The sequence below is a fragment of the Oryzias latipes genome, chromosome 9, assembly GCF_053564925.1.
Source record: "Oryzias latipes strain Hd-rR chromosome 9, Olatipes_Hd-rR_3.1".
Taxonomy (NCBI): Eukaryota; Metazoa; Chordata; class Actinopteri; order Beloniformes; family Adrianichthyidae; genus Oryzias; species Oryzias latipes.
In genome coordinates this window covers 31692522-31718206 of record NC_136245.1, presented here as the reverse complement: position 1 = coordinate 31718206, position 25685 = coordinate 31692522, and the positions used below count along the sequence as shown (strand labels likewise).

At 44.9% G+C, this 25685-nt stretch overlaps 1 protein-coding gene across 3 annotated transcripts in view; it reads left to right on the top strand.

The window, feature by feature from the left end:
* Positions 1-25685, top strand: part of znrf3 (zinc and ring finger 3) — a 73648-nt gene that overhangs the window by 31592 nt on the left and 16371 nt on the right. For all 3 annotated transcript variants that reach the window (XM_078953280.1, XM_011478810.4, XM_020705705.3), the window contains exon 2: positions 11582-11704. In XM_078953280.1, coding sequence (XP_078809406.1) covers positions 11582-11704 — 123 coding nt within the window. The remainder of the gene's footprint in view (positions 1-11581; positions 11705-25685) is intronic.

Here is a 25685-nt window from a genome sequence, read left to right as displayed (position 1 = left end):
ATGGTCACAGTGCTTTTCTGTCACTGTCCCATTCACCCATGCACACTGTTGGCGGCTTATGCCTAACACTGGTGCCAACTCATAACCACAAGGGGGAAAGTGGGGTCCAGTGGCTTGCCCAAGGACACTTCAACACATGGGCGGGCAGGGCAGGGCAGGGCAGGGCAGGGACCAAACCTGCAATCCTCTGATCAGAGGGAAATGGAAAAGTTCAGAGAGATCAGTGTGAGGAAGGCTGGAGTCTGGCTCATGAAGACTCACCTTCGTTAAGTTAGTTCAGTAGCAGGAAAAGTTTTAGAAAAGGTCATCTAGAGCTGGTTTTAAGTTGCAAAACGTCTCTAACTTAAAAAACTAAGTTTAGATTAGCCTTTTTGAAACTTTTTCCATCATGACTCGGGATGAAACGCAAACCAATCTTAATTGAAAAAGAAAATTTGACAGGTAGAGAAGCAACCTGAGCGGAAGAAGGGAGATGATCTATCGGTCAAAGAGCCTTACAGCTGAAGTTGCTCCGTTGTGTAAAGGTATATAACATCTTAAAGACCCATTCCTCACCATTATGGCTAAAAACAGCAAAATTGTAATGAAAACACCATTAGAAATGCTTTGAAAATGGATCAAAAGAGGATCGGAGTGCGTTGTTAGGGAATGTGTGAGGAGAAGTTAAAGCATTTTTTTTTTTAAAACGTGAGCACATCTTAAACAGTGTTCCTTTTTTTCCTTCTAAACTTTTTATTTTTATATCAGCTTTTCCTGGGAATGCCACTTTGTAGTGAGTGTTCAATTCATGCCTGTTCGTCCTCAATTTGTGGTCAACTGATGATCGGTGCTTGAAACGTTTAAAAGCGACTCCTGGCGTCTTTTTTCATTTCCTTCCACGGGGTTGACCCCAACCACCTTAACCCGGAAGTGATGCAGGTGAGCGCTTCCTCGGCTGTAGCCTGATCCCCTGGAAGTGTTTCCTAAAGAAAACAAGCCAGAAGCAGCTGACATCTGAAACCAACACCGCCCTCCACTCCCCCCCCACCTCTCCAACCTCCCTCCAGAAAAGTGGAGGGGGCTTGCTTCTGTTGTTGGAAAGCTTTAGCTCGCATTCATGTCCTGGAAGTCCAGCGCGCATTCCTCGCAGCTCTCACCGGCAGGAAGTTGCAGACCGGCTGTAAGCCGGAGCTCAGGTTGGCTTCTTCTGACAGACAACGGCATGCAGGCCCCCAAACAGCTTGTTTGTGCAGTTGTCGCGAGGAAGGTCATTCATGACATTAACTGTGTGCTTGTGTGTGCAGACAAAATGAACCTGACCTTTGCAGAAAGCCAGGCCTATCTCTCCTTTGAGAGTGCCTGGCTCACAACACTCATCCGGCGATGTGACACACACACACCGCGTGAGAGTCCACGCGCTCCGATTTCATGTTCGGCTCTTCTCTTTGATACGCTTCGGCTGCTGTTCATGCCTGGCGAGTGGTCATCTGAAGAGTTTCCATCTCTTTTAATAACACGTCGATGGGGCGGCACGGCTTCTGCAGCCTTCACGCATTGTAAACACACAACGATTCAACAGCAATTTTATCGGTAAACCTGTATGTGTTCACACAGGTGTATGAACACATACAGACCCTTCACTGGTTCACACTGACAGATACCACTCTGACACGCAAACTAGATCAGATGTAGAGGGAACAACTGAAAAACTCATAGTTTTGCATAAAAGATGGTGGAACTGTTTTTTAAGGGCCTGTGTTTCAAAGTTTAGAGAAAATTACAAAAAGCTAAACTGATATCAAGATGACAAGTAAGCACAAATGTAAGCTTCTGTCTTGTTATGTTCCAACTAGCAGACTTTCTTTTACCAATTAAGACTAAATGTTGTGGATTACTGAGATCATGAAAAATTGAAGGTGTTTGAAATGTACTTTTTGGTTCCCTGGAATATATGGATGTGTGATTGTGGCCCTGCGACGGACTGTCAACCTGTCCAGGGTGTACCCCCCCCCCCCCCTCACCCAACAGTAGCCGGGTTAGGCTCCAGCAGCCCTGTGACCCCATAAAAGATGAAATGGGTTTAGATGATAAATGGATGGATGGATGGGGGGATGGGTGTATGGATGGGTGGGTGGATGGATCGGTGTATGGATGGGTGTTTGGATGGATGGTTGTATGGATGGATGGATGGATGGACTGATGGATGGGTGGATGGATGGATGGGTGTATGGATGGGTGGATGGATGGACTGATGGGTGGATGGATGGATGGGTGTATGGATGGATGGGTGTATGGATGGATGGGTGTATGGATGGATGGATGGATGGACTGATGGGTGGATGGATGGATGGGTGTATGGATGGATGGTTGTATGGATGGATGGACTGATGGGTGGATGGGTGGATGGATGGGTGGATGGATGGATGGATGGATGGATGGTTGTATGGATGGATGGATGGATGGACTGATGGGTGGATGGGTGGATGGATGGATGGGTGTATGGATGGATGGGTGTATGGATGGACTGATGGATGGACTGATGGATGGGTGGATGGATGGATGGGTGTATGGATGGATGGATGGATGGACTGATGGGTGGATGGGTGGATGGATGGATGGATGGACTGATGGGTGGATGGGTGGATGGATGGATGGGTGGATGGATGGATGGGTGTATGGATGGATGGATGGATGGATGGATGGATGGATGGATGGATGGACTGATGGATGGGTGGATGGATGGATGGGTGTATGGATGGATGGGTGGATGGATGGATGGGTGTATGGATGGATGGTTGTATGGATGGATGGATGGATGGATGGACTGATGGATGGGTGGATGGATGGATGGGTGTATGGATGGATGGGTGGATGGATGGACTGATGGATGGACTGATGGATGGGTGGATGGATGGATGGGTGTATGGATGGATGGATGGATGGACTGAAGGGTGGATGGGTGGATGGGTGGATGGATGGATGGGTGTATGGATGGATGGTTGTATGGATGGATGGATGGATGGACTGATGGGTGGATGGGTGGATGGATGGATGGGTGTATGGATGGATGGATGGATGGACTGATGGATGGGTGGATGGATGGATGGGTGTATGGATGGATGGTTGTATGGATGGATGGATGGATGAATGGACTGATGGGTGGATGGGTGGATAGATGGATGGATGGATGGACGGATGGATGGGTGGATGGATGGATGGGTGTATGGATGGGTGGATGGATGGACTGATGGATGCACTGATGGATGCACTGATGGATGGGTGGATGGATGGGTGGATGGATGGACTGATGGATGCACTGATGGATGCACTGATGGATGGGTGGATGGATGGATGGGTGGATGGGTGGATGGATGGATGGGTGTATGGATGGATGGTTGTATGGATGGATGGATGGATGAATGGACTGATGGGTGGATGGGTGGATAGATGGATGGATGGATGGACGGATGGATGGGTGGATGGATGGATGGGTGTATGGATGGGTGGATGGATGGACTGATGGGTGTATGGATGGATGGGTGTATGGATGGATGGATGGATGGATGGACTGATGGATGGATGGATGGACTGATGGGTGGATGGGTGGATGGATGGATGGGTGTATGGATGGATGGTTGTATGGATGGATGGATGGATGGACTGATGGGTGGATGGGTGGATGGATGGGTGTATGGATGGATGGATGGGTGGACTGATGGGTGGATGGGTGGATGGATGGATGGGTGTATGGATGGATGGTTGTATGGATGGATGGATGGATGGACTGATGGGTGGATGGGTGGATGGATGGATGGGTGTATGGATGGATGGTTGTATGGATGGATGGATGGATGGACTGATGGGTGGATGGGTGGATGGATGGGTGTATGGATGGATGGATGGGTGGACTGATGGGTGGGTGGATGAGTTTCCTGGAGCCTAACCTGACCGTGTTTGGACAAAAAAGCTACAAGAGGCGTCACTACAGGCGGGACATCCGCAGCCTCTGAAGACAAATGCAGTAAACTGAATTTAAGGAATCAGACTGCACCAATTTTTGCGAAAAATGATGTTGAAAGAACTGATATTATTGCTCACCTTTGACAGTTGTACTCTAGTTACATGCATGTGCAGACTTGCAATAATAATTTGTGTGGTTTTGTCTTTTCTTAATTATTCATTTCAAACCTTCATCTAAAAACTTTGGAAATCAATGCATAGGATGAATAAGTTTGAGTTATATTTTGGACAATTTTGGTATTCGGGCTGCTTTTGCTGTGGTGTAGCGGGCTCCAAACTAGACTTGATTCTACAGTTCCCTTTTTAGGACCACGTTTGGTCATTCAAGAAAATCCTCCAGCATAGAAACTTTTGTTGAATCTTTATACCAATGATTCCAACAGATACCGACAGGTCAGACAAACTTTTCCTCAAACTTTCTGGACTTTTCTCGTTGCCGTAATGTCGTTTTCAGAGGTAGAGGTCATGGAGACATACTGGAGGGGGTTGGAGGAGAGGAAGGGGCAGTGTGGGTCTAATCCCATTCCAGCAGGCCGAGCAGCAGCAGCTCTGCATTCCACGGCTTTGGGGGCTTTGGGGGCGGGCGGGGAGGGACGGCAGCATTCCTCCTCGGCCATCAAAGACGCCGCTGGACATCAAAGGCCGTTCAGAGCCGAGGTGTTGATGACTGCAATCCACCCCCCCCCCTCAGACCACTTTTAGCAACCTCAGCCCTCTGACACCGAGCAGGGCGGAGCCTGGCAGGTATGTGCGCCCTTTGGCCCGCCTCCTTGCTGGAGCATTAATCACCGCTTGTTAAGTTGTGGCTCAAGAATCGAGCAGCGCCGTTTTTGGCAAAAAGATTATAAAGAGATGCTTTTCAGATGTCCGATGAGGTACTGTTTTAGTTGTTGAGTTTATTTAAAGCATGAGAAACCGCCTTCTTCTCCTTTGCTCGTTGGCACTGCGACCCCTGCAGACGGCAGCCCAGCGTTGACCCCTGAACTCTGGGGGCCTGTTCTTTGTTTGTGTTTTTAAAGAGTGAAGAGTGGGCCCTCACTCACGCCTTTGACGGTTTCTGCACGCACAGACTTAATAGAGTCACAAGTTTAAAAGCTGTCAACCACTGGGACTCTTGCTGCATATCAAGACATATATTAGGTATCCTCTGTCGGTGCCCCCACCCACCCACCCCCAGTGAAATCCCAACACTTGTTTGCTTTGATTGTTGCTATGAAGATGGTGATTTTCAGGGAAGGTTAAGGAGAGGACAGCCATTAAGGGGCTTTGAGGGGAAGTTTCTCTCACTTATCGTTGGTCTGTTCCACCAAAATACCTTTGGCGATTGTTTCCTTGGTCCCGGTGGAGGCGAACAAAAGGGAGGAAGTCTTGCTTCTTTGAGAGGGGAGGCAGAGGGATCCCTGCTAGGGTTACAGGAGGAGTCTCGGCCCCACCTGTAGGGCCCTCCCAGCTGCTCCGCTGTAACTGGATCCCATTGCCTCTTTCCTCAAGGCTACCAGGCCTCTTTGAAGTTATTTCTGGGGCTGGGAAAAAAAGAAAAAAAAAAGGGCCACAGAGCCATGAAGTTAGACCGGGGAGTGCGCACACGTCCAAACATATGAAAGGGTTTTCCATGCATAAAGTTTCAAAACTTTTGTCCCTTTTTTTATCATTTGTTATCTGAGCCTATGTTGAGGAGTTGATCTGAGTTTTGACCTGTTGTTGTTGGGCTTTGTTTGGCTGAAATGGCTCAGGAATGACTCATGGTTGCTTCTGTTTGCACAGATTTATGTTTCTGTGATGGAAGAACGTCTTCTGTCGGAGTGGGGAAAAAAAATCATACTTGTTCACATTTTTAAAAGCTTAAAATTAAGAAAAAAAAATAAACATCCAGAACCATCTAACAGTGTTTTTCTTAAATTGCTTTAACCCAGACCTGCCTTTAAACTTCATTTAGTCTCTGTGATTTCAAGCTTTTCCAAACATTAGATTTTTTTATATTTTTTTATTGGACTAATCTGGAAATAGATTAAGATTTATAATGAGCTCAGATAAATCACATTGAAGTTTATTTATGCTGAAGATGAATAATTCACCTGCTTTTTTGTCACTTTTGAAGTCAGTTTATAATAAAATGAGTTAGATTATATCATCTTTGAAGGGGGAAAGATGAAAGATTTTTGTTGACAGAAAATAAGTCATATGAACATTTAGTAGATTCATTTAGTAGATTAAAATCTAAGAAAGCCATTAAATTATGCTGATAATTCTTTTAAAATGATAGAACATTTGCTACTGTAACTTTTCATAGTGTAATGTACCTGAAGAAAGGCTGAATCTATTACTGAATTGTACTGAAAAGCTCTAAGAGCTCAAAATATTATGCTAAGAGTGGAAACGGCCAATTAACAATTCTGAAAAATATTAACTTAACAAATACAGATGTTATAAAGCTGTAAAATGCGCAAACTGTGAATTGTACCTGAACAATGGGGTAAAAATGTCTTGTGCTGCGTTCACACCAAACGTGGATATTGGGTAGTGTCCATCACCTCTTGTGTGTCCAATAGTGTGTTCATAAACATGGCACCCCTGTCGCTAACTTGCATGTGGGAGGAGCTACTGGTAACCCTTGTTTTTCTGGGCTCATTGCCACAGTTTTGAAGACATGGACAAGAGAGTAGATTCAATTACCGTAAATATTTTTGGAGAACTTTGCAAAGGCACTTTCAAGCATGTTGCTGGGGGGGGGGGGGGGGGGGGGGGGGTATGAGATCATTCAGAGACACTCCAAGTACGATAAGTTGCACCATCTACTGCAGGAGCTGCTTCTGAATGACGGCTGCATTCAGCGGTACTTCTGTCTGGTTTGACGACTTGCTGGATGCAAAAGAAACTCTAAATAAATAAAGGAGAGGATTCTTTTTATTCTTGTCTTGATTCAAATTTAAAAAACCTCAAGTTCAGGACAACCACTAATGACAACTATCCACTTTTGGACTCCACATCATCAACCCATCACCTTTAAAGCTTAGTTCCTGATAGGTTGAGGAAACGCAAATTCTCATCAAGTTCAGATATTTAAACTGAAATAAAAGTGGCACCATGTTTCAGAATTTTTGCCGTGCACTTGCATTTCTTATGCTTCATGGTGCCATATATCCCAAAATGCACTGCTGCTAGACAACTGTACCACAAATTATGCTCAAATCGTGCCTAAAAAAACACTATTAGTGTTTTAGCCCTAACGATCAGGTTGAATCGGGCAGTAGGATCAATATTCTACGATAGGAGCTCTGAACATTACATTGAGTTGCTATCTTTTGGTGATTCCAAAGAAGTGCTGGTCTTGCTTCTCAGAAAATTCTGTCGGGCTTTCTTCATCCAGTCAGCACAAAACGTCTTTGGATTGAACCCCTGACCTCGGTTTACTTCATCTTATGTAAGGCTGTGGCTTCAACAGCTGGAATGGGTCCAGTTGGAGATGAAGGTAGCTAGGATCCCTCCAACCTGCCATCCCAGCACTAAACACATTCTCACGCCATCATTGGTTAGATCTATGGAAGCTGACATAATTCCCCCCCATCGCCAGATGTACAAAGATGGGAAGGGGGAAGTATTGGTGGTGAGGGGCATCCCAGGAGGTCAGAAGGGGTCGGTTGAATTAAACCCCTGTGGAGGTGGGTGGGATTCAACTTCGCCGGGGTGAACGAGTTCAAGGCGAGATAAGGTCTTTGAGAGACACCACCGGGTTACTCCGGCCCCACGCAGGCCGATGCAAACACACTTTCTTCTTCTAGATTTATGCGCCTGTGAAAGGTGCACCAAGCTCTTGTAGAAACGTATGAAAGAAAAAAAAAAGAAAAACAAGAATCCCAGCGGTTAATCATTCATCCAGTTTGACAAAGAGCGTCTTGTAAAAATCTTTGACTTCAGACAACAAAAGCAGACTGGATCAAGGTTTAAGCGCAGCGAATCTCTGGATGATGAAGTCTGTAACTGCCGTCATGTATTGATCCGTCAAAGATTCCCAGTTTGCTGTAAACGCAGCGGTCCATTCTGATATTTTATTTCAGGGACGTTGGATCTGTTTCTACCCGATTCGGGAAATGACTTCTGGTTTTATATACGTAAAGAAAACACTTTGCTGTTTAATGGTGTCGGGGAAGGTTAGGGGTGACTGTTCTGGACATGCTGCAGGAAAAGAAGGTGTATGTGTGTGTGGGGGGGGGTAATTGGGGAGAGGAAAAGGGGGTGTGGCTGGGGGGTGTAGTGGTTATTGTGCGATCAAAGGCTGAGTGAATTGTGTCGCAGACAGACGGGAAAGAAAAGCATGGCGTGGTGTGACTTGCATTTTGATTTTCTTCATGAGCTGGGGGGAGGGGCGGGGGGAAGGGGGTAGAGGGTCCTGTTTTGATCGTTGAGGTTTTTTTTCCCAAACTTTGTAAAACTTTCTCCTCCATGTTTTTCTCCACAAACGCAGCGTAAATCACAGCAGGATTGATGATTAACAAGCACCGCCCCCACAGGTGCTTTTTCCAGGTGGGGGCGGGAGTCTGGCCTGAGTGACAAGCAGAGTTCAAATCCCTGGCAGGGTTTCATTGCGAGTTTGGTCTGTGTAACAGGATATTCATGTGAAAGCCAGCAGCCTGGGGCTGGACAGAGCCTGCAGAATAGGAGCCACCTCACTGGGGCACTTAGGGGGCGCCAGATGCCCTCCAACCACAACACCAAAACATGACCGGGTGCTTCCAGCTGCTTGAGAAGAAGTTTGTCCAGCAGCTGAGGCCCCTTTTCCTTTCCCGCGTTCATCTGACGGAGACCGAAAGTCTTCACAGTGGAGCCTCTAAATAACATCATGGTCCACAACAACAACACTGTCCCGTTTGAGATGCAAGAGCCCCCCACACAATAGCCCTGTGTTTGGGGCCCAGGGGCGGCGCTCCCTGCTGCCATCCAAGCTGCTGGAAAAGCAGAGGAGAGAGAGAGGTCACAGTCGCACAGCGCTCCACTTCCTGCTTCACGATTCAGAGCGGCGGAGGCTCAGAGATAGATGGAGGCTCTTTAGATCCTCCCACACGACTTTGCTCCGCAGCAGGGTGCCCAAAGTGCGACTTAAAATGTTACCTCAGTTGGCCAGGATGGAGTTTACGAGCACAGAGCTTGTAGATTCTCATAAATACAGTCACTACTCTCAAAAATAACATGAGAAAAAAAACTCCTAAAAGAATGTCCCTCATCCGTGTTTGCTGCTGGAAAAATCCTCGAGTTCTAAAGGGTTGTAATTAAAGATTGGAAGCTAATGTTTCATTTTCATAATACTCTGTTTAATCTGTGTGTGTGGGAGGTCTGAGGGGGAGGCTTTTCTCTCCTGAGCAGGTTGCAGTGAGCATCTGAGTGAAAAAATGTGCAAAGCGCTTGCAATGCTGTGAAAAAGTATTTGCCTCCTTCCCTGTCATTTCGCAGGATTGTCACAAACTCTTTTTTTAACTGTGAGATTTCTTATAGGTAACCAAAGGAAATCTACCACATATCTTTATTACTTTATTTAATTTGAGATAAAAAGCTATCCAGGTGTGTTTGGTCCTTTATGATAAAGTAAATGCCTCCATCCCCGTATCTATTTTTTAAAGAATGGTTTTATTTGATCACGTTGGAGGGTATTCCTTCCCTTTCAGAGCAGAATTTGCTGCTGTTTGGATCATTGTTCTGCTACAAAGCCTTTTCAGCATCTCAAGCCACACACCATTAAACTACCACCACCGTGTTTCTCTTTGGCTGTAGGTCTGATGCTACAGAAACCTGCATTCAAGTTGTCACTTTCAATGAAAAGTCTATGTTAACACGTTTCAGGCTTCCATGTCCAAAACACTTGTGTCCACGTGCCGCTACGCAGGTTTCCCAAGTCCGTTTTCTGGCTCTACGTACAGGTTGCGGCCATTAAACCAGTTGAACTCTGACCAGTCAGGAACTTTGCTTTGGTAGTGACGTATGGGTAGCGTCGTTTTCAGAACACAGAAATACCAACAGTTTGAAAAGTGATCATGAAAGAGAAATGAATAATTGCTCTTTGTACCCGGCCGGCATTGTGACACCAATGCCAACTTTGAATTTCTTCTGAGCACCCACGGCTTCTCCCTATCCATACATTGACCCCTCCAAGTGGAGAGATATGGAAAAAATACTGTCTTCTAATATAAATGTTACCACCACTTAAAGACGTCATCAATAGTCCAGTGTGAACGCCATATGCTAAAAGCATGTTTAAAAATGGCTGTTGAACACATTCTTCTTGAACGCCCATCACATCCCTGGTGTCTGTAGTTTAAATAGTGAATGGCGTATACTTGTTTAGCACTTTTCGATCTTCTCAAAGGCCCAAAGTGCTTTACAGTCTCAGTCCCATTCACACACGCATTCACACGCTGATGGGGGCTCCGCTGCCGAACACCGGCGCCAACCTTCCACCAGTGGCAAGGTGGGGTTCAGTGTCTTAAGCCACTGAATTGTGACAAACACACAACAAATTGAAAAATCTGTATTTTCAAGGCTCAATAAATCTATAATAATAAGTTTTTGGTGGTTAATTAAAGATATTTCAGGCTCATGACACATGTCACCCACATTCCACAGGCCACCCATAACACTCAGCTAACCCCCCCCACCGCCTAGCGCTTACACAGTTGTTGGACGCCTTTTGACTGTGTCTTCAGCTGGCCGGCTGCAAGCTGACCTACTCTTAACATGATGAAGTGGGGTTCAAAGGTGAGGGGTCATGAGTGGAAGAAGGGTATCTTGGGTCATCGGAAGCCAGGCAGAGCTCGGCGCCGCTGCACTCTCTGATTGGGTCGCTGTGGTCATTGGGCTAATAGGATAAGTGGCCTGCAGGTCACTTTGGCCCAGTTCTAATGCTAATACAGGGGCTTGTCTTTGCACTGTTGCCAGGGAATGGATCCAGGGAACTTCACTTGGTTACAGTCTTAATCCAGACTTGTTGGAACAGATCCGTGTTTAGTGGTGGCGAAGGGGCTGACAGCTGTATTTGTCCAGTTTCTGTTTGAGTTTTATATTTAACTCGGCTTTCTTAAAGCTCCGATCTTTTTAACTTTCCCGACAGAATTCCAGACGGCTGGTATGAAGCTAAAAAATGCTTTGGGATAAATGGCTGAAAACTAAGAGGCCGTCTTCCCCGTCTTGTTTCAGGCTCAGGGAGTGAGTCAGTGTTTGTGATGTCTGCAATCCTTTTTAACCTTTAATCCTCTTCTTAGACATCTTCAGGGCGCTGGCTCTGCAGATCCTTCAGGCATAGAGGTTAGCCAAGTTAACTGCCGCTAAGTGTAATGAGAAGAAATCGGACGCATAGTGCTCGGTGATGGTTGCAATTTACGTTGAAGAAAACAGCATCCGTGATCTCGGTTCTCCGAGGACCTTTTTTAGATTCTTTGTGGTTTTCATTTCTTGAAGTTCCGAACTGATTATGTTTATTATCAGGGGAAAAGGCAAAAAAAAAAAAATCTGCCAAAAAGGGTCAATTTTTTCCTTTAAAGGCCTGAAACGGGGTGTCGTTGACCTGAGAGCTCACCAGATCTTGTTTTCTCCTCAGATGCATCCTTTGGGACTATGTAACAACAATGATGAAGAAGACCTGTACGAGTATGGATGGGTTGGAGTGGTGAAGCTGGAGCAGCCCGAGCTGGATCCAAGTTGTCTCACAGTTTTGGGAAAGGTACATCAACACATGCACAAACGTACTATTTTATGAAGATACAGATACATGGAGAACCTCAAAAACCAAAGCAGATGCTCTTCTTATTGCATGTAAACATGATTAGGGCCTTAAAAAGAGTTTAATTTGCACATCTTGGAAGTAAAAATCAAAGTTTTTTTTTCTTTTCTCTACAGAAACATGTTGCAAATGTTGTATTTTCCTTAAACCAAATGAATCTCTTTTTAGAAATTATCTTTGATCTTTTGTAGCTCCAACTAATCCTTGGTTTTATTTTTGCTCCTTGCCGCTCATTACCAGGAGATAAACTGTCCCCCTCCCTCATATCTCTCCACAAACTACCCCTTTGCTCCCTCCCTTCCTCCCCACTGTGCCCAGAGCCCTCTGGAGTCTCTGAGTGGTATTTTATCATATTTAATTAAGCGGTCCTCCTAATGGTATGTGCCCACATTTCCCTGAGGACGGAGGGGCCACAGTCATTTATTCCGTTCCCTCCCGTGACAGAAAGAGAGCAGCCGTTCCTGATTTAAGGAGTCCTCCTGCTTCATAGACATGCTAATGCACTTTCTTTTGGGAAAGCTGATGCTTGATTGCAGCTGGAGCAGAAGCTGACATTTTGCTCAGTGGAAGATGTTGGGACTTCCTCCTTGGTAACTGGGGACCTCGCCTAGTTTATGCGCCTTAACTAAACACAACCCTGTAATTAGTCACCTAGCTTGACTTGATCCACTGAGTTAAGTTCACTTCCGTCCTCCAGTCTTGCTGGTGTTTGGGATATCTCTGCACATGCTGTCACCTTGAACAGGTACAGTTTTCAAATGACAAGCTATGCAGCGATCAGCCCTGGAGACCTGCAGCTTCCCACATTTGGTCTACTAAGAAGTGTTGTGTGTTCTTCCTTTAAACATATGCATACAGTGCTCCTAACTATTTTGGGTTCACCTTTCACAGACTTGCTGTTTTTGCAGATTTTTTCTTTAATGTGTGTGTAATTCTGCATGCTTTTATTATTGTCATTATTTTTTTTCTCACTCCATGCCGTGTCACCTGTACAGAATGCGTTCACATGATCTGTTATTAATGGAAACCCTGCAGCCAATCAGAATCAGGTATTTGCCAAGACCGTGGTATAAAAAGTAATAATACTGGACAGTTCTTCTGGAATTTCTAGAGGTTTGGCACAAAACGGGATCACAGGTTCAGGCATGGCAGCAATATTCTTACAGCATCTGAGTAACATGTAGTCTGCAACGCATGTCTCACACTCAAACGTTGTGCAATCTGTTGTGCTGTCTGTAACTGTTAAACCATTTACGTATTTAACCTCATTTCCACTGATTCTGATGCGTTTTTATTGATGCAGCTGTTTACGTCAGTAAAGTCCTCCTCAGAATCCGTTGGAATTGCGTTTCTTGTGTAAACGGTTGCAGTGTTGTGGAAATTGAAAGAACTTCAACACTGGGCTGAAGATCTGAAGTTAAATCGGGTCTTTCTCTGTGTCTCTACTTTTTTTCTCGGTGGAGCGAGTCAGATTGATCCACAAATGTCTGTTTTAGAACCTCTTGGTCGGATGCTTTAGCTTGGGACACGTTGCTGAGGGTGGCAGGGATCTTGAGGATAATTGTGGGAGGGGGGAATCCGTTGTTTAGATGCCCTCCAAAATCCTCACCCCGCCCCGTCTGTATTTTCTCCGGTCCTCTCGCCCCACCTCCCGCCCCACTCGACTGGCCCCTAACTGAACCCAAGAGCCCACTCCACTTTGCTGCCACTTTGCCACCAACAGTGTTGGGGTCTTGTCTGGTCAATTTAGATTCCATTCAATGACAGAATCCCAGCGAACACACAAAACAGAATTGTAGGAGGGGTGGAAAGAAAAGCTGTTTACTCCAACCAGAAATAAAGTGTCTGGGAACTCGGGGCCGGAGTCTGCGCTCCTGTGATGATCAGAACGAAGTGTTTCTGCTTTAATCCGCACACAAGATGGATGCTTAATCCCAACCGCTTTGGACTGTTTTACTTTTTGGGTGTTTTTTTGGGGACTCTTGTCTGAGTGGGAAGTTCAAACGTGTAAAATCTCCTCCGCAGAGGAAGAGAAGTTTTCAGCCTCTGAAGTTAAAGTGTCACACATATGTGCACAGTTTTTCCTGCTCTTCCTGTGTGGTTCCTGTGAGAGCTGCAGGACGGGTGAACCGCTGACCTCGGTGTGCCACAACAGCGGCTCCTCCTCTCCGAACAGCGGGAGAAAGCCACCGCCAAATCAGCTCCTGCTCAGCCAACTGCGTTTTCTGAAGTCTGCGGTGGTTCTGCTGGGGACCTGGAGGTTGCGTAACGGTGACGAGTCCCCGTGCTTATCGGGTCTTTGGTTTCTCTGAGGTGTTTGTAAATGTTGTAAATCACGCTCTCACCTCTGCGCACACGGATCTCGTCTCCAGCGGAACTATTTATTGCAGTCAATAACATATTCTTAGTTGTCATTTCCTCTGCGCTCGCTCGCCTTTCTCAGAACCGCCCCCCCCCTCCACCTCCCTTATCTGCCGTGTCTCCTCGCACACATGCTCTGCGAGTCTTGGCAGCTCCTCTGGAACATGAAATCGTGCCACTGGCTTTGATTGGCGGCCCGCAGAGCATCTGTGCCAAGGAGATGTCTCTTCTTACAGTGCGGGACCACGGGGGGGGGGGGCTTCGGCACGTCTGATTTTTCAGCTTTCATCCGGCCGAAGCTCCCGTCACATCTCCTCCGAACCGGGCTTTTCAGCAGAGGGAAGGTGGAGGGGTCGAAAGTCCGTATTCTTCTGCGAACAACAGAAAGGACATCCTCCCCTTCGACCCGTGTGCAGCAGGCCTCGTCGTAGTATGTAAACTCCCTGGTATGTGATTGTGGCGCTGCTGCCCTTGCTCGTCTCTGAAACTTCGGCCAAAGACAGCTGGTCGGAACGGGCTGGCTACAAAGAAGCACTTAAAAATAACTGGAGCAACAAGAAAGGCTTGGAGATCTTTACTGACACATCCGTCCAGAAACGAGAGCCAGCGGCGCACAAGCATGAAAAGTGTGGGAAGCTCTGTCTTTGACACACTCAGAGGGAACAATGTCGGCCAGCGAGCAGAGTGTTTTTCTGCCGCGGCCTGCATACTGGCACCGTGGGACCGCAGGCGGAGCAGACAGCTGCTGCGTCTTAGCGCTAAGTTGGCCGGAGCTGCAGATACGAGGGCTGCAAAAATGCTGTTTCTGAGAAAGACAGATAAGTGTGACTTCACTGGTGGCTGGCTCGCAGCCTGTGGGCAAGTCGGCCGTCTCACACACTCAGGTGTGTTAGAGGTCGTCCCGGGGCCGCAGCAGTGCCAGGGAGGTGTCATGCGGCGGGCCAAAGCGCCTGTATTTGACCTTGTTGTCAGAGAGGAAGGCTGTCTGTTCAGGGGGAACATTTCAGCTTTTTATGCAGACGACTGCATGACCTTCTGTCTCTGGCCCATCACTCCTTCCTTCTCCTGACAAGAAGAACAACTCCTGTTTCTGAAAATGATGGAGTCCATTCACAGCCATGACTTTTGTTGGAAACAGATTTCTGACAAAGTCGTAAAGATGCAGAATATCTGCTGAAAGTGAGGAATCAATATCATTTCTGAGACTCTTGGCTAATCGTTTTATGCTTTGTTAGAGAAGTTTCAATCATCTGCAGCCGTCCTTCACAGACAAAAGCAGCTGAAACAAACGCTGGATAAATGGGGAATTTTAATATTCCACAAAGGCAAAGGGAATGAGGGGAAGAAAAACGATTTATCTGGAGATTTAAAAGCTACAAATATTGTCTAAACCTGCCGGATTATGTGAAAAAACAAACACTAGTTTTACCTTTTAAAACAGGAGCTTTACTTTCTTTGAACTACTGTAATGCTACTACTAACTACTCCCACGAAAAGTGGTTTTGCACCGTTTGTTACATCTCAGTGCAAAGCTGATATGAAATGTTGCTTCTCTGTGGGTCAGAATCCGCTGACTTACGGTGACAAGGAGTTCTGGTACGTCAAGGAGTGCCTGTCATTTACTGTAGGTGTTAGGAGTTCTTGTTTTTTCTGTGTTTTGTTGCCCAGGAATGTCTTTCTCCTTCAACTCTCGCATGGATCCCTATTTGTCCAAAAGTTTCTTTCTGGCTGTTGGATCATGAACTCGGAGGTTTGCTCGTCTTCCCATCTTCCTCCTGGATCCTCTGTCCTTCTGTTTTTCTTTTTGGTTGTTTGCTCCTGGGAAGGTTCTCTAGTTTTTCTCCACGTGAGGATGATGGATCTTTTTAGGATCTTTCAGCTGTTTGACGTTTCAATGTGTTTTTGTTCAAGAGATTCTTTGATTTAACAGGTCTGAGACGCTTTTCAAACAATCTAGTGCTTTAACGATTTATTTGAGGGGGGCAATTACTTTTTTTTTTACATGGAATGAGGCCGATTTTTGAACTGTTTCAGCGGAAGAAGAAATCCTTTAGACAGCATTTTGTACTCAGATGGGTCGCTGGTTTGAAATTAGATTCCGTTGCGATGTGGTTCAGTAAAGTGGGACAAATATGTTGATAATAAGGGGCAGAATAAAACTCCACCTTGGGACCGCTGGCTCCATCTTTTCGACTGATGCTGGCGAGCATTAACTGCTCCAACACGTTCAAAGTCGCAGCATGGTGGCAGGAATGGAAAGAGAAACTCCAAAACCGAGGAGGAGCAGCAGGAAGAAAAGAAAAAGAAATCCTGTGAAGCATGGAGCCTCCCGGGCTCTCCTTTCATGTTTGTGTACGGCTCAACTTTCTGATATTATCTTCCTCCCTCTTCCTGGTGGGGTGTCGGGAGAGCTCCCCCCTCTCTCAAAAAACCCTCCACCCCTCTCCTAAATCACCGCTTTGCCATGTTTCAGTGCAGTCGGAGGCACCCGGGATCCCACTGCGCTTGTTTCCATGGTCACTGGGAAGCTCTTTGTGTCATGTGGCTCAAAGTGAGCTGTCCCTGGGCCGAATTACCCAGCTTTCAATGGGAGGCCAAATGACCATTATTAGACTTCACAGCTCAGGCCTCTATTTAAAGAGAGAAGAAAGGAGCCCTGGGGTCTTCAGATGAGAGAAAGATTGAGGGATAGAAAGTAGAGGGGGACGGCAAAAAAAGAAAAAAAAATAGGGGCCATGAGGAAATGATGCCATGCCTTTACACCGATTCCTGATCTTCGTCGTTGTTTTGGAAAGTCGGACAGGTTCTTCAAGGAGCTTTCAGTGAGACCGAGAAGCTGCTAGAAAGTTGCATTTTAAGAAGTTGGGGCTGGAAAGTAGAGGTCCCGCACAGTTATTCTGACACTTCTCCCTGACATACACCAGTCCTGCGGGGGTGAAATGGCATCTCGCTCGTGTGACTCAAAACTTTCTCTTAAGCTGTGCCAGAAAGCCAAGGTTGGGCCAAGCGCAAGGAGGCAGACAATGAGGGATGTGTGCTTGAGTGTGGAGCCAAGCTCAGAGACACTGAGGTGATGGAGGAGGAGAAGCTGAGACACTCGAGGAAAACGACTATTGACTGCATATGAGAACTGGACCAAGTCAGTATGACGTCACCCAAAGGAAATGGTTTACTTCCAGCTCCAACCAAAAAACAATCAGCCGTCATTTTTTTGCAATGCAGTGATTGGTCCAAGTCAATCTGATTCAAGATTTCTATGGTAACCGCTTTCGCCAATCAGGAGTGAGCTTGTTGGAAGGCAACACCCCTAACACTTGAAATGGGCTACACAAAATCTGTCAGTCAAACGTTTCCATTTTCTAACGTTGGGCCAGGAGGCACCACAGACTTTTACTGAGGCATCTGATTGGCCAGTTTATAACTTGAATCACTTAATTACAGTAAAAATGTCATGAAAAAACAAGATTATCAAGAAGATGTATATATATAGGAGGAGGGGTCACTCAGTACAGTTCTCATTTGCAGTCACTGACCAGAATCAATAATGGGAATTCATCAGGTAGAGAACAAGAGCTTTCTGCCGTTAAATTTCAGTTGACGTAACCTTTTAACACCAGACGCTGGTGACGCCTAAATAACACATGATCTCTGATTCTGATGCAGAGAAAAGCCACTTTTCTCCACGACAGAATCGGCGGATGCGTGTTGATTGCTGAAGCACTTAACCACAGTGAAGTGTTACATATTAGCACAAAGCTGCTTTTCCCTGCTTCAGGATGCGCTGGAATTACATTTATTGCATATGGCCGTTCAGGAAAGATGAAGTTGAGAGAATGTTCAGCTTCTTAATTGTATAGACAAGAAAAAAATGGATTTTTGGCGTTTTTCTGATCATCTTTTGACCCAATGACTACAAACGTTTTGTGTTGATCTGCACATTATCTCACAACTTTGTCTGTAAACTTTACTGTGGACTAATGCTGATGTTTCTCCCTAACCTGGACTGAGTGGAAAAGGATACCATTTAAAGCGACTGTTGTGTTCTCTGCAAGTATTTCAGACTAAATTCCAACACTAGAAGAGACTTCATTGGATATAGAAGATGAAAGTTATCTGTAAAAAGAAAGTTAAATCAGAAGCAGTTAGAACATTTATTTCCTAAATATTTAATGGGAACAGTCTGCTCCTGCTTCTGGATTGGTGGGAAATGAGAGGAGCAGCCTTTCACCAGCAGCAAGAGGAGGCTTCAGAGGAGCATCGTGCAGCAGCAGCAGCATCATGCAGCAGCAGCAGCAGCAGCATCAGCTTCCCTTTCACACCAGCCAGGACTCAGTCTCTGAAAGCAACTTCAAGGCACAGAGGGATTAGAGAAAATCCTCCTAGAGAAATTAGGAAAAAAGGGAGAGGTGGTGTCTAGTGGAAAGTTTAAACTGGACTGATGTCTCCTTTTGATTACAGTTTAGGTTCCCAAAGAAACTGTGCCGAAGAAGCTGAGAGTATATTCACTTCTGTTGGTTTAACAAGGACAATCAAATGGTTGGTACTTTGTTTTGTGGTGCTTTTAAATGAAAGTGGAAGTTTTTCTCAGCATTTTTCTCTTTTAGTTCAGTTCTGTTTGAAGAGCTTTTAGCTATTATTTCTTGTTAGAGGTGCAGAAACACAACAGGATGGATGCATCCAGAATCTCATTTAGTCTGTTGGCTCAGTAGAAATGGTTGCCATTGTCAGGTAGAACTAAATGCTTTTTTCTGTTACATATGAAATCTTTATACTATATTTGAATATCTCCGTTCAAAACACGGTTCCTGCGATCTTGGTGCCAAGGTCCCATGAAAGAAAGACTTGTTCTCTGCATTTTCTTCTTTGCCATCACTAACTCTAAAGTTAAAGATGTGGTTGTGGCAGATTTGTGTATCCCCTGCTCTTAAAAGCCTCCTTGTTAGGAGTTTCTGTTTTAGACATTCATGACATTTGGTTACTTCTTCTTTCGCCTGTTACCCCGGTCGGGACATTGGCCGCATACAAGAGCTCTCCGGGCAGACTGGTCTGGGCGAGTCCCTCCAGCTGTCTGTCCCCATGGTTTCCCCATGCTATTTTGCCACTGCTTCTAGATCCCTGCACCCCGTGTTCCTTGGTCTCCCCCTTTTTCTTTTTCCTTGGGGATTGCATGTCAGTGTCTGCCTTGTAGTGCTGGATGCAGGTTTTCTTAGGGTGTGGCTAATCCGTCTTCCTCTATTGGTTGCTGCACCTTCCTTTCCCATAACTCTTGGTTGCACCTTCAGGATTCTCCTAAGACAGGTGTCGATGAAGGTCTGGAGTTTCTTCATCAGCTTAGCGGTAGTCCTCCAAGTCTCAGCACCATAGAGTTGTATGGGCTTTTCAATTGTGTTAAATGAATCTTTATGGGGGTTGACCCGTACGGGTGCTGCAGGTTTTGGGGTTGCAGTTTGTCATGAAAATGGAGCGTACCATTAGTTTTGTGCGTGTTTCGTATTTGTAAGGCTAATGAAAGTTGCACGCACCTTTGACGTATGGGTGATGCTTTGGTGCAAGTGGTGTGTGCACTGACACGAATGCCTTTCACATGGGGTGTGCAGGCGATACGTGTTTGTAGGATGTTCACACAAACTACACTCTGATTGTTTTATCTCCTAATTTATTTTGCACACAAGCAGCCCACTTATCACGTGAAAAGCACCAACGGACTCTTTGCGCAGTCTGCAGGGGGGGTTGAAAACTGAAAAACCTGGACAGTCTTGCTTGTGCCACCTGTTGCTCAAAGCATGCTTGTAGAAAAAATGTGCGTGAACATTTTCACTCTGCATGTTCACAGATTGGTCTACGATCTTGATATTTTGTGCAAGCCACCTGCGTTCCCCGTAAAGGTTTGTCCATTTTTTGACTGCAGAGAGCCGTATCCACCTGTAAGGGCAGGACTATGGCATTGGATGGATTCCTGGTACAATTTGGATAAAATGATTATTTCCTACCAAGTTTGATAATCAAAGTGGAGCATTTACTGGTATTTAATGTGTTTTTTTTTGTGTTTTTTTACAATTTGAAATGCAGTCAAAGCTTGTTTGGGTAGCCATGGATGTATTTTTGTTGTTTTTGCTTATCTAAAGGAAGCACAATAAATAAGAGGGAATAAATAGACTAGGGAGTTTAAATACTAGAACAGTGCTCTTATCTGAAGTTGTTTCTAATGCATCTAAAGAGAAAATGTTTTCTTTTATGGCGTTTTGTACCTTAATATAGAAAATCTTTCACTGCCTGCTCTGCAGAAGAAGCATTTCAAGAGTAGTGCTTCTCGTCTCTCGCTCGAAACAGTTTGTTTTTCTGTGAATCACAAAGGAGCAAAAACCTAAACCGGTAAGAAAACAACATGGGAACGACGGGGAGGAAATTTAATTAGCAGCCGTCCATTCCTCCGGGCTCAGTGTTTGGTCTCGGCAGGACAGAGCAGTAGGCAGAAGACGAAGAAGGCTGGTTGATTAGCGACAGTTGCATCAGTGCCCCCGTGTCCCCAAGACATCAAACGGCAGACGCCGGAAATGCTGCCTGTGGTGCACAGCCAGCACGACGGGAACATGATGAACGGCTCTGCAGCGCACCAGAGTCCAGGGGTTGTTGGCTTCATCTATCACTTGTGATTATCTGACTCTGGTATCACAAGCAAAAAAAAAAAACAACTTTGAGAATGAAAGAATAATTCATAACTTCTTCCTTATCACAAGATGGTCTTTCTTGTTCCAGAAAATGACAAAAGTCTTTGAATGTCAGTTTATTTTGTTGAACTTCTGAATTTTATTTTTATACCTCTACATTTAAAATAATTAGTATATTTGGAGTTCTAGGTATTTTTTATTTAATTAGACATGTTTCTATTACTCAAGCATGGTGGTGGAAGAATGATGATTTGGGATAGATTTGCCAGAAGCTTGAACTCACTGCAGTAAAGCATGGACTTCTCTGTATGTAACTTTATTAAATGGGATGATGGTTATCAGAGAAATTAAAAAAAATCCTTTTGCCAAGTCTTAAAATAGGAAAACAGATGGAAAAACCAGAAAATGCAAAGTAAACCGACGTTTTTGGAATTTCACGTCGGTGGAAAAGCCTGTGGGGTGAAAGAGGACAAGAAGCTTGATGAGCCCGACTAGTTTTTAGCCCAGGACCTTCTGAGGTTTGAAAGTGAGCATTTTTGCAGGCTGACATTAGGACTTTAGCAGACACATTTCAGGGCCTTTTACAAGCTGCCCCTTCCTCGATTTTTAGTTGGGCCAGCTTGTTGCCAAGTTACTCTGTCAGGTCTCCAGAGACATACGCACCCAGACAAACGCACGTCTTAATTACTCGGCTCGCTTGTATAATTCCATTTATGCAACAGCAGGTAAATGGCCACCCGACGGCGTTTGCCGGTACAAATGATGATGTTGGATTTAAGGAAGAAGATCAAACCAGGGAGGAAAATAATGTGACTTTTCACATGCATCCTAAAGATGGCCTAGAGGTGGATCTCATTTCCCTCTTTCAAAGGGAAATGGATTCCAAGAAGATGATTCTGAAGGCTTCCTGTGGTTTTGTGTTCTGTTGCACAACTCTGTTGTGCATTTGGGGATTTGAACCACTCATGGGAACCGATTCCCCCTTAGGACCTGCGTCACGGTAACCTGTACAAACCGCATCTGTGTTTGTGCAAACTGGTGGATCATAAAGTGCAGCTTAGAGACGAGCGTCTCTGGAAGAGACTTAGTTCTAATTCCTCCTGCAGACCGCTGCTCTCTGTCAATCTGAGCATGTTTGTGTCTCAATTAGAGGCCATTAAAGCGGTGGCTGAACACCATTACCTCAGGAACATTCAGGCCTGAGTGGACACCACAGATGTTTTTGTTAAACCGGAATGAAAAACTTTTTGCTTTTGCGTATTAAAGCTGTGACGGAGCGAAAAAAGTTCATACAGGATAGCAGGCGAGTGGAAGACCTTAGGTGACGATACCTGCAGGTTGCATTTTTGCTGCGTTGCAACTGTTGCTGACTCTAAATGATGAATGAGGATAGCTTAACATCTTATGGTTACTATGGACCAAAACTTTTACTGATATTTTAACCCTAATGATTAGGGCTGTGGATCATTACTTCACGAATCAAGAGCAACAATTCACAGATCAAACCAGGAGTCTAACTATTTAACATATTGTGTTTGAAGGGTTACTATCTGTATGTCTTTTTACCGGATGTATAAAAATTTAAATAATAAGTAACAGCGATCTTTGACGTCACAAATGTTTGTACTTGTTTTTTCTGGAACAAATTGAGAATATTTAAGTACTTGTTACATCCCTACAAAAGATTATATTATTGCATATAGTAGAACAGAAGAGAAAAAACTATTGGACAAATTGCAGATGTTATCTATGCGCAAAATAAAGGCTGGGTCATACAACCAATACGTGCATTTGTGCACGTATTGCACGAATGAAAAATGGTTGTAGGTGAATATACCTGGAGAATGTGAGAAAAGTTGAGGCCTTTACAAGAAATATATCACAAATTAACTACGTTAAAACCACGGAAGAAGTATGAATAAACCACACAAAGATCACGTAAATCAACGTGGAACATGAACCATCTGTGATTATTGTGCTGTTTATATGCAACTCGATAATTATTTATGCGTCAATAGCGCAATATAAAATCATGCATGCGTGAAAAGTCTATTAGACATACATTGACATGTGTGGAACAGTTGTGGAATGAAACAAGTTTGCATATGCATTTAGCAAAAATCATGCACAATTGGGAACGACTTGCCTAATAATTGCGGATGAGCTACTAAAACTACCTGCAAACTGTATTATTCTCAACCAAACAAAAATTTCGAACAGCTCAAATCCGAATTCACGTAAAGACCCGTTAGACATCTGCGCACATCTGCAAATGACGATCGCAAGAAACACTTATGAGTTACGTGTATCACGCATGTATCACAAAAGACTTGAAACTCACATGTGACAAATGCGCAAAAGGTACGTAGTGGCTGTGTGACGCGGCCTTAAACCGCTTCAATCCCATCTGTGGAGCCTCACATGTGGCTCATTGGAGGTCAGATTTGTAGGTAATGTACAGTATTCCATGTTGCAGAACGCATCAGAATGAAGTTCATGAAGCAGATGTAACATGTGGAAACTGGCTCACCGCTCCCCTTCCTGATCTGACCTCCTCTTCTTTTGATATTAATGGGAGTCACTGAACTCACTGAGTGCTTCAAGTGATTCTTTCCGCCTCTGTGTTTACGTTGGGTAAACTGTCAGTTTATATGATGGCGGTCGAGGGAAGAGGAGCTTGAGGAGGCCCAAACCGCCCCTGTCCGCTTACATCCAGAATCGCTCTCCATGTTGCAGAGTGGGGGGGCAAGAGTGGCTTGACATTTTAAGTCTTGTTCTTGGCAGCAGCCGTTATTTCACTTTTGATCAGGTTTTTTTGCAGCTGATGGTCCCTATTGATAATTTTGCCTGAAGGGCTAATCACAGGCTTCCAATAGAAAAGCAAATAACTGGCATTTTAAGACATATAAGCCCATCAGGGGGTCTTTTACTCAGACTGATGTCACATGACAGCTGTTAATAGGTGAAAGTCTAAATTGTTAAAAACCCACTTCAATGAAAACTGTGATTTAGGTGTTTTTTTTGTAGCATTTTTCTGATAGAGGTCATTTTGCTTCCAACTGCTCCAGCTCCAGCCGGCAGGCCACAAGCTCCCTGCTCCGCTCAACCGAGCTGGCATCTGACTGTGCGGCTGGATGGCGTCAAAAATTGCCATTTTTGTTGCACCATTAATGTTACATTGGGGTGTGAAGGGCGGTAAGCTAGTGGGAGAAGGCACAGAGAGCTCTCAGCAACAGGGAGGGTTGTTCCTCGCCAACGGTCCCGACCACAACTCAGAGGTGAATTTCTAAAAACAATACCGGTTTTGCATTTTGCCTATAAGCGGCAAAATCATAATTAAAAGACCACTGGGAAAACTTTGAAATAGATAAGTAGATGATCGGAGTGGCACTTTGTTAAGATATGATTGCTGTGTCAAATTTGCTCCCCATATTTGACCCGTTCTCTGGGGGCAGACACAGCCGAACCAGTTGGGGGTTTAACCCCCTAATTCAACCCGCTAAGGCTGAGTGTGAATCAGGAGGTGGTAGGACGTAGTTTTAGAGTCTTTGGTAAGACTTTACAGTGGATTTGAGCCCACAACCTAAGGCAGACACTGCCACTTGAGGTGGTCTAATTTTTAACAACTAGGTCATTTGGTTATTGGGTTTCTTTGAAAATGTCGTTATTAAACATTGCTTAATCCCGTAGAAATGAAACCGTCAGGATTACCAACGGCTTCATGAGCAAACTCGCCGCTCCTTCTCTGTCTCCGGGCTTCTCCGCCACGTCGAGAAGTTTTATTTAGGTGAATGTAAATATCGTCGGGCTGCACATGCCGGCTCTGGTAGGGACTGACAAAGGAGAAGAAAGCAGGGGGGTTGCCACATAGAAGAAAATCCATGGGAGAAAAGTATGCCTTTATCTTTTAATAAACCTTAAAGCCAGGAGGCAACATGAAATTACAGCATAATAGCAGTGGAGTCTTCTGAGGACTTAATTTCCTTAATTATAGCGGCGCAGAGAGAGGGAAAGGAAACGACGAAGAAGAGGAGGAAGGCAGGATAGGGAGCGATGGAGCATCTGAGGCAGATTCCACAGGTGGATCTGATCACACTATTTTCCCTTACATGCATATTTATAAGGACACGTGAACCCTCTGTCCTCACAAATGATGGACTGAGGAACGCCTCCTTCCAGATGAGTGAAAACGTCTCCTCCTCAGATCCTCCATGCTGGATGGCTGGCTGACTTAGGGATGCTAAACATAGCTTTCATTTTGGTCCATGTCTAGACTGAGTTCTCAGCAGTTTCTGCTGCTGCGGTTTTTGTTCCCTCTGGGAAGATTGTTCTTTCTTTTTTTAACTCTGTTTGTTTAACCGTCACTGTTGTAAAGTGTCGTCGCCCCTCTGTCCCCCCCTCCCTCTGCAAAGTTCAGGTTTCTCTTTAATGGCTTTTCTTGAAACATGGATCAAACTAAAGAGCAGAGACGCTGGATCTGATCCAAACGAGCTCAGCACTGCTGGATCCTAAGACTTTTTTATGAAATATAGAACGTTTTGAACCAAATGAATAACTTTCAGTCAATGAACATGTTGGTAATTGTAGTTGTTCTGGTGGAGGCCAAGCAAAACACATGGATGCCAAAGAAATCAGAGCAAAGAACTGCACAGATGTAAAAAGGTGCAATAAAACCTAAAAATCCTGTGCAAAAACTTTGGGAAACTTCACATTCTGGGTTTTTTTTTAATTAAAAGAAGCAAAACATAATCAGTTATTTTAATAGAAATTCTATGATATTTGAAAAACTAACTTAAACTCTGGAACACAGGTTTGGAATAAAGCGTTTGTCTAAAGCGAATTAGATCAAGTTTAGGACGATGTACATGTTTTGCCTAAAGACACGAAGACTG